This window comes from Sycon ciliatum, chromosome 13, assembly GCF_964019385.1.
Source record: "Sycon ciliatum chromosome 13, ocSycCili1.1, whole genome shotgun sequence".
Lineage (NCBI taxonomy): Eukaryota > Metazoa > Porifera > Calcarea > Leucosolenida > Sycettidae > Sycon > Sycon ciliatum.
This window is the reverse complement of record NC_088655.1, coordinates 9,848,769-9,868,525: the sequence shown is the minus strand read 5'-3', so window position 1 is coordinate 9,868,525 and position 19,757 is coordinate 9,848,769. Positions and strand designations below refer to the sequence as shown.

The window sequence follows — 19,757 nt, the reverse complement described above, 5'->3', positions numbered from 1 at the left end:
ATCTCCCAGTAACTTTCCGTGGGAGCAAGCCAATCGTATGTCTGACGATTTGATGGCCTATGATAGGCTATGTTTCATGCTACAACAATGACAGGTACAAGATTGAAAAATGCTTGAATCACTATGCACCGACTTCATAGTCAAAATACCGATCATACCGGGTATGATTTTTTTTGCTCCAATGATTTACGAATCGCATGCGCGTGATCGTGATGCGACATGTTCTCCATTTTTGCATTTCCCGCGAAAAGTGAAAATGAGAACTCACAGTAAACTGGTCAATAATGAAGAAAACTAGAGGGACACCTTCTAAAGTTTACGGTAAATTCGTATTAGACTAGACTTATAGATGAAACGCCTAGGTACTTCAGTGTTGCGCGATTTACAAAATGTCTGATGCGTAGGCTGTTGCATGCTTGAGCTCTGCTTCTCTTGCCGAACCGATTTGGTGCCGCTTATCCACGGGCTCCTATTTTTTGATGAAGCTCGAAGGTCGTCTTTTCAGTTTGTTCCTTGTACTTCTACCAGTAATTGCATCCCTTTATCCTTGCTCAACTTCTGCCGATATAGAGGTAAGGGAATTTCTTCGTTGAGCCGATGATACCCGAAACTCTTGGTGGATGTAGCTGTTGTTGGCGGACTTAGTCCGTTTTTTTGCGCTTGCGCGAGGCCATTGTTCCCAAATCCTACTCGAACGCAGTTGTGCAGCGTTTTGATGGCTGTTTGATACCCTGGTGGTCTTCACTGTAGGTTGTTCTGCAACCGCCAGGCGCTGTTGGATGCGAGGAGAAGCTTTGGAGAACTTCCTTGGGCTCCTTTGATTTCCCAATTCTTTAATGCCAGTGATTTGGGAATGGCTGACCGAGGATCGACTCGTAGGACTTCTTCACAACCTAAATATTCGTCATTGAACGCAAATGCCATTTACAAACCTGCCCAAGCACAACAACAGAAACCATCTGGAATCAGTGAGTGCTCGCTACCGTCGGAGTTGTTGTGGTTGTCGATATCTTTGTCGACATGGACAAGTATTTTGAGTGTCTTTGGGTTGTTGCGTGTGTGTGTGTTGTGTATATCCGCTGTGCATGCATATTTTCTTGCCGTCTCAGACCGACATGGACTTCAAAGTCTTGGAAAAGTACCCCTTAGACCTCCGAAGCCTGTTGCTATTCCGAGTCTAAGAAAAGAGCACCAGGGACATGATCCTACTGTCAGTCTTGTCCCTAGTGGTGGTGGTGGATGGGGTACGGCGAATCAAACCAAAGATAAAACTTCGTCGACTTCAAGCGCCGAACGAGTAAACCCTGAGCCGTCGCCAAGCTCAACGCCGTCCACCACACAGACTGTGAGCCAGGCTGGTGGAGATCCACCTACGAAGAGAAATTGGGCATCGGTATCGAGCCCTGAGCCGCCCGCTCCCTCCAGAGGTGAGCAACGTTTTGGGTATTTCAGTTTTTGCGACATCTCTTTTGGCTGCTTTGCATTTGTTATAAGGGAAATGTTCTAATAATTATTGTGTTAATATGCATGTATGCGTGCGTGCGTCCTCTCCTGTTCTGTAGGTCCAGCAGCACTCGGTCAGCAAACCTTCCAGCGTGAATTTCCAAGCCTTGGCAATGACAATAGACCAAGAACCCAATCCGCGGACAGAAACGATGCTTGTAAGTCGAGGTCGTTTTCGTTCATTTTCTTGCATGATCATTTCCTGAATCAATTTTTGCTAGAGAATGTGTCCGTGAACATTTTGTTGTGGGAACATGCATTAAATTGTATAGATGAGCAACATGTTCACCCTGGAGTCGAAACCGGTGGATAGCTCCGTGTGGCATGCGCCATGAATTTATTGTTCCATTCAATTTTTTTGATTTGATTGTAAAAATTAGAATCGAGAGATCTTGATTCCGTAAAAAAATTCTGTACATACATGTATGAGCTGATTAAATGGATTACTGCTTCCCTGTTCATGTTTTGTGGTTGTAAGGCCTGGCTAGTTTTGCAGTGCAGGTTCTACTCGTTGTTGTCATGAGCATTGCAATTGTTAGACTTGTGAGTGTAAATTATTTATATTTTTTGAAGTCCGAAGAATATGTTGAACGCTCTCTGCTGGGATGACTGCTACACCATAGCTCAGTGGTTGGAGCATCGCTGGCTACAACTTACAAGTGAGGGTCCCTGGTTCGAGTCCTGGTGGTGACAGTAAACTTTTTCTTCAGACTTTTCCTGTTTGCATCTTTCCCTCCAACCAGTAAATATTTTTGAGTGCAAGACGTTTAAGTGGGTGATTTGTTTGTGTCGTTCGTGCTCTGATCCTCTATGTAACATAGTTGTGGAGGGATACCGGGCTTCCTTTCGCCCTGGAGATCGCCCTAGTCCAGGTTCTGGGGCTGCTAGTCCACGCGGAGGAGGAGGCTCACGGCCTGCACCAGCTGGACGTGGGGTACGTAATCCATTCAAATAGATTATGTCACTACAGTCAAACCTCGTTAGGACGAACTTCAAGGGACTGAACACATTTGTTTGTCTTATCGGGAGTTCTTCTTGTCCAGATTTGACAAAACATCGATATGCATATCAGGTGGATTGTATTTATGTGAAGGTGCATGCTGTGGTACATGGGAAGCATGTTATTCTTAGCATAAGCCAGAAACAGGTAAGTACAATGACAAAGTGCAATGAATCACGACTGTGTCGAAAGTTCGTACAACGCACTGATTATTTTGTTCAAAACACGCTTGAAAACAATTTGCACTGTACATACAATATGACCTCGACTATTGAAAAAAATAGAAGAAAAAAGGCAGCCAGCGCACGCGCGCACGCTCGTGGACCGAAAGTTCGTACTACATGTACATGACCACACTGACTTTGTTCAAATCACACTTGAAAATAGTTCGTCTTCGCGAAAGTTCGCTGTACAGAAGTTCGTCGTAAACGAATAATTTTGACTTGAATTGATGCCTGGCCAACCATAGGATTGAACTTAGTTCGTACTAATGGAAAGTTCGCCTTATCAGTGTTCGTCCTAACGAGGTTTGACTGTATGTGTTTCAATGTTGTTATGCTCACAGCGCAGTACATATTCATTTGTTCCTTTGTCTGGAAGTTTGGAGACTCAGGGTTGGCAGCCATCGTGTTCTCCTTCGCAAGCCCCTCTTACCCCCTCTCTCGCAATTGGCAGTGGACCCCTTCAATTTGTCAAATGGTGTGTGTGTGTGTGTTGATGTCCATGGCTTGAAAGTCTTGCTGTTTGTAGCAGGATTTTGTGATCTAAACTCCTGCTGTAATTACTGTGTTGTGTCGTTGCTCCCTGTGTTTCCAGTACGGCCCTCCTGGGGCACTGGACGCTAGGAGACCGGTCTCTACCACGTCGAGTTCGCCAAGGTCAGTTCAGGCATGTGTGTGTGCGCGCGCATGTGCGTGTGTGTGTGTGCGTGTGTGTGTGCGTGTGTGTGTGTTTACCAATGCGGTGAACAATACTGACGGGCGCCTCTACCCGTTCACAGGCTGGAGAAAGACTTTGTGTTACTGGTGCAGAGAGGTAGCAGTATCAATCTCTGCAAACGACTGCACAAGTTTTAGTAAACTGAGTACAGTGGTATGTCACGCATCCAGTGTTTAATCATCCGCCATGTTGGTTATCCAGCAGAGCACTGACAGCTTATATACTGTATATTTTCAGTCTTGATTCTATTGAATGTGGACAGCGAGCATGGTTGCCTTTATGTAACATGCAAGTCACTCTCTAGATATTAGCACGATGACTCTATCTCAGGATAGTGCTACACATAATAGAACATCATAAATACAGGTACAGTAATGCTGGAAGCCTGATTCATACTTCATTTCGCCTACGGGAAATGCGTCGCATCGCGAAAAAGTCGGCTTGAGCTCAACTCGCTCAACTCAGCCCATCGCGCGACGGTCCTCCGATGATTTTCCCGTACGCGAGATGAAGTATGAATTGGCCTGTACAGTCCTTTTGAGTCTTAAATACAAGATAACTATGTAGCTCCAGCTATCAAGAGTATTCAGTTACTGTAAATCAAAAAAATTTCGCTTGCAAAAATTTGTCCCCAGAACCATTTGTCAGTTTGGGTCACTCTTATGCCGCTGGACTCTCTGTAAAAAAATGCGTACAGTAGACAGGGATCTACAAACTACGCGGACATTTGTACTACTATACCACTACTACTGGCACTAGTACATGCCGCACGAAACATCGATCACTTTTTCGGACTCTTGCACACCCACAACGAAAATTTAGTGGCGGCGAAAAGTGTTTTTTGCAGATCGGCGAGAGTTTTTCACTGGCGAAAATTTGTTGATTTATTACAGTATCCACAGCAGCGTCTGGTCCTGAGGGTGCAGGATATCTGGCCAGCATCTGTATTCTTTTTCGTAGTCCAACAGTTAGCCTTTGACTCGGCAGAGGCCGTGAAGTTGGATAGAGCTACCAGTTTTAGCAGACACAATCTACATTGTAGAACACTTGTTGAGGTCGAGGACCAGTGATCATGTGCAGCTGTTTTGGAAATTTGGTGCCTTCATTACAGTGCATTGTGCCACAATTCTTTGCATGGTGTATTTCTCAATGATACGAGTGCCTGGTTGCTATGACGAGAATCATCCGCAGACGACAAACATGGTGTCTTTGTTTTAATTTCCGAGCAAGCCAAGTCCTGTTCTGCACGAAGTCGAGTGGTCGAGTGCTGTCATCGTAACTAATGCATGACTTGTCGTCGTCCGTGTTTGTTTGCTTTCTCCGGCATCATTGCTGTTGCAGACCGCGACTCGCGGTTCCTGGCAAGGCACACTCCGCATCCTCTGTCAGTGCCGACGACATCAGGCACTTGCGCGAGGATGACGAGGAGTCCGGATGGGCCGGGCAGCAGGAAGAGGTATGTCTTGTGAATGGCCTGTACATGTACAGCAGTTTCGCAGACTTGAAAGAAGGAAACAATGGTTTTCTACTGTGTGGTGACTCGAGTTTCACTGTTTTACTAAGCATCAGGCGGAACACTTTGTTTCCTTCTTTTAAGTTTGTGTACTCTGCACCTAGGTGCGTTGAGCACTGTCACGAGCAACCACAACTCTCCTGGAGTGTACAGCAGTTATTGCGCACACAAGGTTGCAGAGTTCTCCTGGGCGTTTAGTTCAATCAGAACAATGCCCCGGCCATCAGTTTGCTGTAGTTGCATGGTCTCCTCTGAAGGGAGATTGGGCTAGGTTTTGTCGGTGTTTTGCATGTGGACATAGCATGCCATGTACAATGTGTGTAACCCTTCCTGTGCGAATCTACTTTTCCAGCTAGAGCTGACTAGAGTGCAAGGAATCTTTCTGGCCGTGCCAACAGCGCGTTGCAATGACGAGAATCAGTCCCAGACTACAAACGTGGTGTCTTTTGTTTTAATTTCCGAGCAACTGCAGCTGTCCAAAGGAATCTCGGCCTTTCTGCTTCGGTTGTTGTGCTGGTCTGTTTGCGAATATTGTGTGGCCGCATGTGTAGCCGTGCACACATGATCAAGTAAAGCCAATACTTTACGCTCGCCCATGGCTTTTTTGTGTCCTCTCTCTCTCTCTCTCTCTCTCTCTCTCTCTCTCTCTCTCTCTCTCTCTCTCTCTCTCTCTCTCTCTCTCTCTCTCTCTCTCTCTCTCTCTCTCTCTCTCTCTCTCTCTCTCTTGCGATTGATTGTCGTTGTGTAGGTTGACTTTGATGCTAAGTTAAGCTGGGGTGACAGCGATGACGATGCATCAAAGGGAGGCCGCTCTCCTCGTTCGCCTGGCGGCGCTGGAGCAGGTCCCAGGCATACACAGCATCAGCAGGACCAAGCTAGACCTCAACGTCTGGCTTTCAAGGTGAGTCATGGCGCGCACGCGCACATCTTCATCATTTTGTGATTAAACTGTGGCAATACGCCCAGTAAGAAGGTAGATGTTGCCTGTGTCTATGTTGAAGTAAAATAAAGCTAAACAACAACACTACCTGTCCTGTTCTCTGCTCTGCCTGTGCATGTCAAAACATGGTCACCTGCTGCGATGTGCACAACGATGTCCGTTGCAATGACGAGAATCAGTCCCAGACTACAAACGTGGTGTCTTTGTTTTAATTTCCGAGCAACGGACGAAAGCATCCCTTTGGTTTTTGTCTGCAAAACTGTCAAGTAACTCTTGCTTCCCTCTGTATGATGCTCATGCCTGTATGGTTTCTTCTCTGTTTTCCCAATTGCTGTGTTCCGTGCAGCGAGATGGCAGTAGCTCAGCGCCACCATCTGGCGGACACGATCAGCGTGTCAACGGCTTGCCCGATGCTTCCGCTGCCAACTTCTCCCAACAGCAACAGCAGCAAGCACAGCAGCAGCGCAACAATGCGGGTCAGGACTACAACAGGCGACAAACGCCAGCGGCAGGACATCAGGGCGCTGCGGCTGCCAACCATACCCAGGCGCCGCCGCAACCCACTGCCCAGTCGCCGGCTGGCAGTAACGAGTCGCGTTTCCGCCTCAGCACTGAAGCCCGTCAGAACATCCAGCGTCGCCGAGAGCAGGAGCTGGAGGAGGAGCAGGCCAGGCGCGAGCGCACACAAGCCAAGCTGCGAGAGCTGACCGAGCGCAAACGTGTCAGCAGTCCCACGCAGTCTCATCCGCCGCCGCAACAGCAGCAGTCGTCTGCCATGCCCAATCGTGGACAAGGACAGTCGGCACAGTGGCGGTCTGCCAGCCAGGACGAAATGGCCGGCGAAGATCGCCGTGACCAGCAGCGCCCATCGCGTCAGTTTGATCACGACCAGCAGCAGCCAGCGCAGCCATCTCAGCCCCAGCGTACGCGCATGCGTCGTAGCGACGTCACGCTGCGGCCAATGCACGACGAACGGCCGAATGCTGCCGCCAACAGCACTGTGGCGACGACTACGGCCAACAAGCCGACGACAGCAACTGCTGCGGCATCGTCCTCAGTAGAAACGTCGTCGGTTCAAGCCATGGACGTTGTCAGCAGCGCTACTTCTGGTCCACCGCCGGCAGCTGGTGGTCAGCCTGCACTGACGATAATGCGCAGGCAGCAGCAGCAACAACAGCATCAGCAACAGCCTGCTCCCGCGACTTCTGCCAGTACGACGTCCGCCTCATCCGAGAGCACACAGAGCGAGCGGAGATCTGCTCCGGCTGCCGTAGCCCCCGAGCAAGACCATCATGCAGCAGAGCGAGCATCGGCGACAGGTGGCCCTGCAGCACAGGATGCACCACCATCTCCTCGCCGGCGTCCCGCTGCTCCCTTGCGAGCCGCTCCTCCGCCGGCTACATCGGCGTGGGGCAATGTGCGCAAGTCGCCGGAAGTCGCCGCCCCTACGCAGCCGCCTTCGTCGAGCCTGCCCGTTGAGGAGTGGCCCACGGCGGAGCAGTCCAAGGACATTAAGGAGACGGTGCGGCCGGACGACGCCACCACACCTGGCGGCTACATGGACGATCGCGATCGTCCTCGCTACCCGCACCACGGCCATCATGGCGACGATGGGCACCACATGGGCGGCATGGACGACGAGGAGATGTACAGTCGGTACGGTCGCGGTGGTGGCAGCGGTGATGCCCGTGCTGCTGGTCCCGGCGGACCACACAACCAGCGTCAGCTGTACCGCGGTTATGACGACGAGTATGGTCACCGCCCGGACCGCCCCGAGGGCGGCGGCCGAATGCGAGGCAGAGGCCGAGGCAGCGCGCGCTTTGGCGACGAGCACCGCGGTGGTCGCGGCGGGCCCCGCCGTGGTGGCGGGGGCGGCGGCCAGGATTATCGTGATGACTACCGGTACGAGCCTCGCGTCCAGGGTCCACGTGAGGACTACGGTGGCTATGATGAAGAGCGATCGGCGAGGCGGCGGCCACGCGAGGATCGGCGTCGAGAAGAGCGCATGGAGAGTATTGAAAAGACGCGCGAGGCCACCGCAGCCATTGCTGCTGCTGCTCAGGTCGCGGCTGATGCGCAGGCCGACGCGGCTGACGCACAGAAAGAAGAGGGCGCCGTCGGCTTGAAGGACTCAGCTCCGTCGCCGGATGTTCAGGCTGAGCACAGGCCACGTCGCGAGAGACCTTCCCGCTCGGACGGCCCGTGGAAGCGCGGTGGCGACAACCAGCAGCAGCAGCAGCAACAGTCCGAGGGAGCAGATGGCCGCGCGGACCGTCGCAGGGAGCACCGTCGCAGAGACAACGACGAACAGCGCACTGGTGGCAGTCGCGATGCGCCACGCCCCAGGAGAGAAGAGCGAGGAGGTGAACAACAGCGCACGGAGCGTGGCGGCGAGCAGGATTCCCGTCCTGAGCGCGCCGACCGTGGCGATCGTCACGAGCGCAGAGACCGTGCAGAGCGAGGTGCTCGCCAAGACCGAGGAGACCGTGTTGAACGTACTGGCGAAGACCGCGGCGAGCGAGCAGAGCGTCCGGATCGGCGTGAGAGAGGTGGCCGCTCGGAGCGCGGCGGCGGTGCTGCACGTAACCAGCGTGATGCCGCCGACGGTGGAAACCGCGAGCGTCCGGAACGTCGCGAACGTACAGACAGACCCGACCGAGAGAGGCCAGAGAGAGGCGAGCGTGCAGATCATCGCGGCGAGCGCACAGACAGGCCAGAGCGTGCGGACAGACCCGAGCGTCGAGAGCGCCACGAGCGTGCAGACGGAGACAAGCGCACCAGGAAGCCACGCACCAGCGGCACAGACCATCCCCGGGCCGAAGCACGAGACAGCACTGATGGCGGCTCCGTCAGCAAGCCCAGCGCCAAGTCGCAGGCGGAAACATCGGACGCGCGTTCCAGACAGGACAAGCCAAGACAGCCTGCCTGGTCGACACCGTCAGCACGGCCCACGTTTACAGAGGCATCCACATCAGCCGCATCAGCAGCACCGAGGGATTCTGCGGAGTCCGTTCCTGCCGCTAAGCGATCGTCGCTGGACGAGTCCAGCGGCAAGGAAGGTAAACCTCAGAAGGTGCAGGACGCCGACCAGATCAGAGCAGCACGTGAGCGTGCCATTACCCGCCGCCGCGAAGCCAGAGCACTGGAGGAGAGCGCCAGCAAGGAAGCAGAAAGCCGCGAGGGGCCGCCACCCGCGCCCATCACATCGCTATCGTCCAACACAGGCAAGGAAGCAGCGGCAGCAGCAACGTCTACAGCCAGCACCAGACCGCCAAGGGCTGGCCGTGATGCCGTCGCGGCACCAGCACGTGGTCGCGGAGGCCATTCCGTCAACACTCGCCGCGGCAGCGGTGAGAGTGGATCCATGGCCACGTCCGGATCATCCACCAGTGTGGCGAACACCGGCACTGGCACGACGACGACATCAGCACCGCCCGCTCGCGGCGGTAAGGTCAAGGGCTATAGTACGCAACGGCCTGCAGCTCTTCTGCCCAATCCGTCTGTCGCTCCCCGATCGTCTGTCGCCAGTACTGGTAACCAAGCCGACGACAAGTCCGCCGAAGGGCGCTTGGGTGCTTCATCACAGCGTCAACGTGGTATTGGGAAAGCTCGGCGTGGCGCTCGCAATCAGCAAACAGCGAACAAACTGTCGCCCACAGAACCTCCAGTCAACTCTGGTCGGTCCAGTAGCCCAGCCCCGGATGCTGCGAGTGCACGGCCAAAGCGGCCCACAACACCCAAGGTCCATGTTCTAGATAGCGTCGACTTCAACTCGGCCATGGTGCATGTCATTGATGAAGTTCCAGAGAAAGGCAAGAACCAGCGGAGCGCTCCTCTTGTCGACGCCGGCTCCACGGCCGACGGTGATTTCCAGGAGGTTGTTTCACGCCGCAACCAGCGTGAGAAACGCCAGCGCAAGCAGCTTGAAGAGCAGCAGCAGCAGCGCCAGCAGGGTGATGCGACCGCGTCACGGGAATCGTCGCGTAAGACCGGCTCTGCTCAGGTTAACGGAGCTGCGGCGTCTTCGTCCCAGGGTGCTCAGTCGTCACGCGCTGTCGGTGCTCGCGCTCCCGTGTCCGCCACCTCGCCAGTTCTCTTCAGCGGTAGCAACGCCTCTGCCAGCTACGCCATGACGGCATCGGGTGGCAGCAGTACGTCAGTAAGCACCGGCGGCAAACCGGTGGAGAAGACGTCGAGCGCCTGGAGTGGGTCGGCGGCGTCGGGTACTGACTCTGGCGCATCGCCCGTCTCGCCCACAGGCCAAGCCGCCAATTCACAGCAGAACTTCCTGGCGTCTCCGTTCGACATGCCAGCACTGTACAACACGGTTGTTCAGCAGCAGCAACAGAGCGTTGGTAGCAGCACTGCCAACACGCCCAGCTCTCCCACGGTGCAGACGGCCACCAGCAATCATCCGTCGTCCACGGTGCACGAGATCCTTCAGGTGGGCCCCGACGGCGCCGGCGCCAGTTACAACCCGCCGCGCAGCCAGGGTGCTGTAGGTGACAAGAAGGTCGCCACCACCCCCGGTACTAGCTCTAAAGCCGCCACCGCAACCTCCAGCGGTGCTTCTGTTGCCTCGTCGTCATCATCATCAACGGCAGCAGCGGCCGCCGCCGCGAAAGCCAAGGCACGTGGTCGTGGGCGCGGCGGCACCAGGCGAAAGGAGACCACCGTTCGTCCTGGTGGCAACGACGCCACCACTACTGTGGACTCTGGCAAGGTATGTGCCACGCCGAGGCTTGGTTTGCAGCCTTATCGTTTCTTTGTTCATTTACTGTAAGTCTACAAATGTTCGGCTCATTCAAATTTCAGCATCCCAGGGCTAAAACCCATTTCGGCCGCATTAAAGTGTCGGCCAAATTTGACCAGGCCGAATATGTGTTGACTTCCAGTAGGTGCTGTAGAGAGGTGTACTGTAGATTGACCCCCCTCCTGGAAAATCTCGATAACTCTCAAAACGCGAACAGTGATATTGGTGATATTGAATCGGGTCAACTGCTCAACAGCAGCTGCAGCGTGATGCAACTTGGCTGGCCGGTTAGCTCCTGTGAATATGTGTGCTGTGCTGTAAATCAACTGCCTGTCTGCGTACATGTTTGAAACTCGCAACATGTAGGTAGCAATCTTTTGTAAGATTGACTCTGGTTAGCTTCTGAAGCCCCCGGTATGCGTGAGTGTGTTGGTCGACCGAAAAAAAGAGTTGCACCCACTTACTAAGGGCGCGTTTGGTTGGTACGACCTACAGCAAGATTCACCAGAACAGCGCGTTTGGTTGGGACTGCACCTGTTCTGGGTCGGCCAGAACATGTTCTGATTGCTCCGGCTTCGAGGCCGGAGCAGACTGAGCAGTTTCACTTTTTCACAGTGAAACCTGGCGGGAACATCGATTTTGGTCCCAAATGATCACGTGCATACGCTTTTGGGTTTGATTCGTAGTACCGTACAAAGTGACCATGGCGACCCATACACATGTCGAAGAATGCACCGCGTTTGGCACATTTTTTCACGAAAATGTGCTCTGTTTCTGGAGTACCGTTTGTTTGGCATGAGGCTGCGCATATGCACCCGCTGTTCAATCCTGTTCTAGATCGTACCAACCAAACACACCCTAAATGTACGCAGTTATTGGGGAGGGCTTATGACACTGGTATATTGCTAATACTTAGAGCCTGGTTCTATGTGTGTGCGTATGGCTTTCCTCTTGTAAGATAGGGTGATGTACGGAGTTCGTTGCAATGACGAGACAAATTCCCAGACTATAAACGTGGTGTCTTTTGTTTTAATTTCCGAGCAACGACCTTTTCGTACGTTTCACATTTTGCTGATGCTACCTGTCAAGATAATATGACGTAACGCATATAAGAACATTTTGTGTATCAAGCTATTCACTCGCTTTTTCTCTTCCTGTGTTTGCATTCTTCCGAACAGTCGGCTGAGCGCAAGAGCAGCAAGACATCAGCCAATATGGCCGCTGGAGACTCTGCAAAGGCCCGTCGTCCGGAGAAGAAGCCCAAGAAGCAAATTCTTGACAAGAAGTCCAAGGTAAGTTGATCGCGTAGCCTATTGTGTCTGTGAATGTGGCAGTGTTTTGTTTTGGCTAGGCAACACCGTCGACACTGTATCAAGAGAAGCATTGATTGATTTGGATTCCGTCTTTATGCTGCAGTTACATGTATGCCAGTTTTATGTTCATTGTTGGACCAGTAAAATCGTGCTCTTGTTTTGCACACCTGCTGGGCACCCTGTAAGAAGACCTTAGGGTCTGTTGGCAATGCCCAAGTAAAATAATAAAATTCAAAATACCTGCTCCGTACGAATCTTCAGCTGTCCTGCCTCGGGCTGCAACAAATAATAACAAATGAATGTTATAACATTCTTGGACTGTTGAGCACTGTACAGGCAGAATATTTCGTCGGTCAATAATTTCGCCCAACTCCAAAGAAAGGGAGTTTGTCTGGTTGTAAATTTCGTCCATGGATCATAAGAGTGGATTGAAAAGCTGGACCATCGACATTAGTCCGGCATTTCATTTAGTCCAAAACCTCCTTGGACGGAAAAAACGAAATTTAATTCCAGACGAAAATTTCTGCGTACACAGTATATGACGATTAGTATCTCATGGCGTACTTGCACACGTCATACAATGCAGAACAATAGTCAACAATCCATTGGCCTATTTTGTCTTGTGTTGTGCAGACGAGCGATGCGGACGAATCCGTTTCTCCCGCTGAAGGTGCCGGAGCAGAGTCGCATCCTGCAGCCGAGCCTCCGAGCACTGACAGTATGAAGCCAGTAGCCACTGCAGTCTCCGCCAAACTGCAAACACCGGGCGGCGCCGCTCTGCAGGCGGCAAGTATGCCCGGACTGGGCAAGCAGGTGTCCCCCGCTCCCATGGCCGGCAGCACCATCACGGGGCCTGCGTCGGCCATGTCAATGGGTATGGATCAAACCCTCAGTAACCATCCCTTCTCGTCCTGGGGTGGCGTCCAACAGCAGCAACAACAGACGGCACAGCAACCGCAGCAGCAACAACAAGCTAAGCCCGCCACTACCAACAGTACCATCAAGACAACGGAGCAACTGGAGCAGAAGACCCAGCTGGCTGCCTATAATGCTTGGAATACGGTGTCAACGCCCGCCCCCGATCACAGTCGGGTAGCGCACCCGGCGAGCGTTGCCGAAACCAGCAAGCCGCATGTCAGCAGTGGCACAGCCGGTAGCGCACCCGGCGAAGCTGAGAAAATCCCTGCCGGCCAAGGGTTCGCTGGTGCCAGCAAGATTGGCCTATCGGCCCAGACCATGTTCAATCCGTTCGCCTCGCTGTATCAGGGTCCTCCAGCCCAGCAGCAGCAACCCCAGCAACAACAACAGCAGCAGCTTGCTCAGTCCGGCTTTGTCCTCCAGCAGACGCGTGCGCAGGCACAGCAGCTTGGCCAGGCATCTGCCCAGGCCGCCGGCGGCCTTTCTGCCCGCTCCTTTGCTGCGGACAGCGCGCTGGCAAGCAGCATGATGGCGGCGGCTGCGGCGCCCAACTCTGCCACCAGCCAGTACCACATGCCGCACGGCAAGCCCGCCATGATGCTGAGCAATCCAGCGGCCGCCGGTGCATCGCAGCAGGCCATAGCCCGTCCGCGCATGATGCTCAACCAGGCGGCGTACGGCACCAACCTGGTCAGTCACCAGCTGCACGGCACTGCCGGAATGCAGCCCATGATGCTCAGCGGCTCGCACATGAGTGGCAACGCTGCACCGCCAGCCAATACCCTGGTCCAGTCACAGCAGCAGCATATGCGTAACATGCAGTATACCGCCAGTGCGTTTCCCGGTCAGGCGCAGCAGCACCTCGCCCTACGCCCGATCGACTCCAACCAGTCCGTCGGTGGATCTACGGCCGTAAGTTCGACGGCCGCTGTATCTTCGTCTGCGCCTCCGTCCAGTCAAGGCCGAGCCAAGCAAGTGCAAGGAGAAGCAGCAGGTAATGGCAGCTCGTCGCTCGCAAAGCACGTCGAAGCGAAGGAGTTCAAGCCGCAGCTGCACCGTCCTACCCTTGACGGTAGTGAGTCCACAGGTAGTTCTGTTAACTCGTCCTCCAACTCTAGTCATGTCCAGGTAATGTACAGACAGAACCCGTCACAGCAGCAACAACCTGCGTCGTTTGGAATGGTCGCCTCACAGTCAGACTCTGTGGGTCAGCAGCTGCAGTTTCAACAAGCCTCACAACAGCAGCAGCAACAACAACAGCAGCAACAACAACAACAACAGCAGCAACAACAGCAGCAGCAGCAGTTCTTTTCCCAGCCAGGTCAAGGCCAGCACCCTGGGGCCGGTTTTGGCCAGCTTGTAGGTAACCAGTATACGATCCGCTCATCGCTACCGCAGCAGACCAATACACTGAGCTCGCAAGTGCAGGCACAATCTCAGCTATTAGCTTCCCAGCAGCAACAACAACAGCAGCAGCAGTCCAACACTGCTCACCAGCTGCACAGCAGCCTGCAGCAGGCAGGTGCAGCCGCCAACCAGATGGTGCGCCCTTCACCGGCCGCACTGCAGCAGGCGTCGCAGGCGTATGCCATCGGTGCACCGCCGCGCCATCCCGGCACCGCGCTGCATCAGGCGCCAGGCGTGCCCCCCTCCGCCGTCGCCGGCCAGAGGCACATCTCGTCCGTCCCGGTCGGCGGTATGCTGCACAACGTGGGTCGAGGTCATCACCCCAGCCAGCATCACTACTCGCTACCCACGGCGGCGGCACAAGCAGCAGCAGCAGGACAGGTTGTCGGTGCCCAGCGACCGGGTGGTATGCACGCAGCAGCGGCAGCACAAATGGCCGCTGCAGCAGCAGCCGGACAGCAGCAGCAAGGTCAAGGGGGACCCGTTGACCAGAAGCGCATTGAGCAGCAGCGCGCTCTTCAGGAGGCGTCCACTCACATCCGCCACGCCAACGAGCAAGAGGCGATGTACCGTCAGCGCCAGCAGCAGACCAATTCTGCCGCCGCCGCTATTGTGTCCACGGCCACAGCAGCAACTGGCAACATGGCAGACGGGAAGTCACCGCTTCTACCCTATCCCAATGCCGCAGCGCAAGGTGCACCACGGCCGCCGTACATGCCCGCTCAGCAATCTCGCGTGCACCCTGCCTCTGCCGCTGCTGGTCCGTTTCCCGCCGCCCCGATAGGAGTCGCGCCGTATCATCACAGCTTTCAGCAGTCTGCGGCGCTGAGCAGTCGTCTTCTCCCTGCTGGCAACTCCGTCGGTGGTCTTCCACCCGTCGCAGCTTTGCGGCCTTCTGCACCGAGTACAGCGTCGAATTCGGCGCCCGCGCTAGGTTCTGCAGCTGACAAGTCCGGTGGTAGTGTGACAGCTGCTGCCACTACTGGTTCGGTTCCAACCGCTCCAGCCACCGGCGCAAGCTTTGAACCCATCGTTGTGTCAGACAGTACACCCCCAGCGGTGACGGCAGGAGTCGAGCAGCAGCGTTCCGCAGTGTCCGAGGTGTCCGCACCGCCATCGGCATCGAGCAGCTCTGCTACTGAGCCGGCTTCAGCCAGCGCGCCAGCAGCACACAGCGAAGTTAGTGCTGCTCCGTCAGCAGGGGCGAACGTAACAGCTGCGGCTACTGACTAGAGAAGCTGGCAGACTCTTCCAATTCGATATCACCATCAACGACTGCCGCCAGTGCAGGTGGTCTGCGAGCCGCAGCCACCACAATGGCCGCAACGTCGTTATGTTCCGTGTTTTGTGAGGCTGCCGTGGATCCAGCGAGTCTAGTCCGTTAGCGGCATGCGTACGGCGTGTATGCTTGCTTCTCTTTTGTGTGTTGTCAGTGGCATGTCCGCGCCCGTAGGAGGTGTATTGACTATTTTGTTGTGGGCACGTCTCAGTTCAGTTCTTCGCTTCTGGTCCCTAGCGGCTCTGCTGGCCGGCTGACTGACCCCGGACTCTGTCTCTGCCCGCTGCTTCTTGCCTTTTCCGCTCTTCTGTGGATCCAACAGTGCGCTTGCTGTTTGCTATGTTTGGCGGCGTCTGATACGACGCCTCCTTGGTGACCTGAACAAAAATGTGCTCGCCTGGCTCGGTTCACTCTGCCAGTGGAGCCGACGGCAGCAGATTGTGGCGGACACACACTCGTACACGTGGTGGCGTGTTCATGAATGAATCTCTCGCTTGTACTGCTACGGCCAAGCGGATGCAGTGCGCGCGTGCAAGCAAGCGGGCTCCTGTCTTCTCCATGGCATGTTTCTCGTCTCAATGGGGGGCCTTGCGCTAGTGGAGCGCGATAGAGAACTGCTGACACTCAACTACAATGACACCAGAACGACATCAAGTTGTATGATTTTGTGTATGTGTTTGGTTGTGGTTGTGTCGCAATGATGGTTCGTCGTGACGAACTCGCCAATCGATCACTCTCCGCCTGCTGATCTCCACCCAGCTACTGCTGCTGATTTTTATATTCTTTTCCTTTACTTTCTCTTCTTCTTCGCGATCGTTGCTGTAGCGTGTAGGGCCTCTCCGATTTGGCCTGAGGGGTTGTTTTTTTGCTCAGCTTTTGCCTTTTGGACCAGCACCGTCTGGGCCTGAGTTTTTTGGTTTCTGACTTGGAGACGGTGTGTGTGTGTGTGTACATGTATGTCGATTGTCGAATGCTGCGTGTGGTGCAATTTCTCGCTTTCTGCATTGTGTTGTCTTTGACCTTTTCTCTCTCTTTTTGTAGTGTGGAGTTCACCCGCTCCTCACTGCAATTTGTGGTGTCTTTGACTTTCTCTCTCTCTCTTTGTAGTGTGGAGTTCACCCGCTCCTCACTGCAATTAGTGGTGTCTTTGACTTTCTCTCTCTTGTTGTAGTGTGGAGTTCACCCGCTCCTCACTGCAATCATGTTGCTGTGCGCCTGCCGTTTCACTTCTCACCTGCGGGGAGCAGTCACCTCGTGTGCGTTTTCGTGCTGACCTGGTCGCTGCTTGTCGGGGCGACCATATTGGTCTTGTAAATGTGTCTGATATGTCTAATAGTATACATATAACATGTTGGGTACATACAGGCTGCCCGTGATCTGGAGCCATCCCGGTTCTGTGTGTTGGTTTCTTTCTTTCTTTTTTCTTGCTCGCAAAATGTCACCGGGAGACATTGCACACTGTCTTGTGCTGATTCTGTTTCGAATTGTCGTTTGTTTTGTTTGTTTTTGCTAACTACCAACTACTGCTGAAAGTTGTTTTTTTTCATACTGCTTTTAGCTGTTATTATTCGGCGTTGCTACCCTCATGCCTCTCTGGATATTGCCCCACAGGACTGTGTACTGGTCTGTCATGACTTCTAAACCGGCTCGTCTCTTCGTGTCCACTTTTCCATTCCCGTGCGGACGGAGAGTCTCTGTGCCGCGTCCGCACGCAGAATGGGTGTGTGTGTGCGTGTTTGTGTATGTGTATCCGTGTGTGTGTGTGTGTGTGTGTGTGTGTGTGTGTGCTGCCCTAACCGGGACTCTCTCACTAATGCATTGGAAGAGTATTTTGCAACTTAGTGTCGTAAACACCTGAAACTAGGGAGGTTTAGTCCCACGTAATCCGTGGGTACTTTACGTGTGTGTACCACGTGATATATATACTCAGTGACCCACGTACAGACGTTTTCTGATTCACGACATACCGTGTATGGAGGCTCACCCACGTTCCGCCAGAACGTGGGTGAAAATCAGAATGGAGCGCATTGTGCGAGCTGTGAGGGTGCTCAGCTGAAGAAGTTTCCGAAGCACGAAATCAAAATATTGGATGAGCTTCTTAGGCCCGGGTAACTTCGTCTTTGACCAGGTTTGGGCCTTTCACTTCATGCTTTTGTTTGTTCCGTGTGACTACACAACCCACGTGTACATGTATATGTGTACATGTATGTCGATTGTCGAATGCTGCGTGTGGTGCAATTTCTCGCTTTCTGCATTGTGTTGTCTTTGACCTTTTCTCTCTCTTTTTGTAGTGTGGAGTTCACCCGCTCCTCACTGCAATTTGTGGTGTCTTTGACTTTCTCTCTCTCTTTTTGTAGTGTGGAGTTCACCCGCTCCTCACTGCAATTAGTGGTGTCTTTGACTTTCTCTCTCTTGTTGTAGTGTGGAGTTCACCCGCTCCTCACTGCAATCATGTTGCTGTGCGCCTGCCGTTTCACTTCTCACCTGCGGGGAGCAGTCACCTCGTGTGCGTTTTCGTGCTGACCTGGTCGCTGCTTGTCGGGGCGACCATATTGGTCTTGTAAATGTGTCTGATATGTCTAATAGTATACATATAACATGTTGGGTACATACAGGCTGCCCGTGATCTGGAGCCATCCCGGTTCTGTGTGTTGGTTTCTTTCTTTCTTTTTTCTTGCTCGCAAAATGTCACCGGGAGACATTGCACACTGTCTTGTGCTGATTCTGTTTCGAATTGTCGTTTGTTTTGTTTGTTTTTGCTAACTACCAACTACTGCTGAAAGTTGTTTTTTTTCATACTGCTTTTAGCTGTTATTATTCGGCGTTGCTACCCTCATGCCTCTCTGGATATTGCCCCACAGGACTGTGTACTGGTCTGTCATGACTTCTAAACCGGCTCGTCTCTTCGTGTCCACTTTTCCATTCCCGTGCGGACGGAGAGTCTCTGTGCCGCGTCCGCACGCAGAATGGGTGTGTGTGTGCGTGTTTGTGTATGTGTATCCGTGTGTGTGTGTGTGTGTGTGTGTGTGTGTGTGTGTGTGCTGCCCTAACCGGGACTCTCTCACTAATGCATTGGAAGAGTATTTTGCAACTTAGTGTCGTAAACACCTGAAACTAGGGAGGTTTAGTCCCACGTAATCCGTGGGTACTTTACGTGTGTGTACCACGTGATATATATACTCAGTGACCCACGTACAGACGTTTTCTGATTCACGACATACCGTGTATGGAGGCTCACCCACGTTCCGCCAGAACGTGGGTGAAAATCAGAATGGAGCGCATTGTGCGAGCTGTGAGGGTGCTCAGCTGAAGAAGTTTCCGAAGCACGAAATCAAAATATTGGATGAGCTTCTTAGGCCCGGGTAACTTCGTCTTTGACCAGGTTTGGGCCTTTCACTTCATGCTTTTGTTTGTTCCGTGTGACTACACAACATTGCAACGTGGGTACGGGTGCCCTTCATCCACTTTACGTGGATCACCCACGTACGCGTTTCCGTTACGTGGGAACTAAACCTCCCTATTGGCTGAAAGATCAAGACAGCACTGTATGCACCACACTTTTGTTTTATACTATACTACTGTAGGCAGCTCCTAACTTTTCTGCATGGGCATACCAGTGTCAATTTGCACGTGACAGCGAATTTCCTCATTGATCACAACATAACTACAGCCATGCAGGGGTAAATAACAATAATATTAATATTAGGGCTCAAACGGTCACGGTTTTACCCCTGACGGTTAACTGCTAAGCTAACGGTCGGTTAACCGGTTATAACCTATAAGCCACGGCAATCCTGCGGACTCTTTTTTAACCGTATATTTGACTATACTCATTCAAAAAATGTACCCTATTCGGTACAACGCACACTTGTACATTCTCTTGCATGCTCATTCATACATACTCTCACACCAAGAGACCAGATATGACCGAGTTGACAGCCCAGAAATTGCGTACGCGTGCGACAGCCCGCGAAAGTGCACACTTTGCAACGACCTGATACTTGAAAAATTGACTGAAAAGTTACTGCGCAACCGTTATCTTTATCGGTTAACCGTTAATTCTTCGTAACCGGTCTGCAACCGGTTAATCGGACTAATCGTTTGAGCCCTAATTAATATTATAGCAATAAAAACTGCTTTATGGCAGTTTTCTAAAAAAAGTTATTGTGTTCTAGTCCATGGACCTCGTCTA

The 19,757-nt window shown here is 53.1% G+C and overlaps 1 protein-coding gene across 1 annotated transcript; it reads left to right on the top strand.

The window, feature by feature from the left end:
• The first annotated feature begins 446 nt into the window (after positions 1-446).
• On the top strand, positions 447-18,461 carry LOC135829988 (pneumococcal serine-rich repeat protein-like). Its single transcript, XM_065342380.1, has 11 exons — positions 447-572; positions 751-968; positions 1,110-1,427; positions 1,563-1,661; positions 2,325-2,437; positions 3,320-3,381; positions 4,784-4,898; positions 5,704-5,856; positions 6,242-10,618; positions 11,827-11,940; positions 12,595-18,461. Exons 2-11 carry the CDS (start codon positions 854-856, stop codon positions 15,517-15,519), a joined length of 8,391 nt encoding a protein of 2,796 aa, XP_065198452.1. The 5' UTR covers positions 447-572; positions 751-853; the 3' UTR covers positions 15,520-18,461.
• The last annotated feature ends 1,296 nt before the right edge of the window (positions 18,462-19,757 follow it).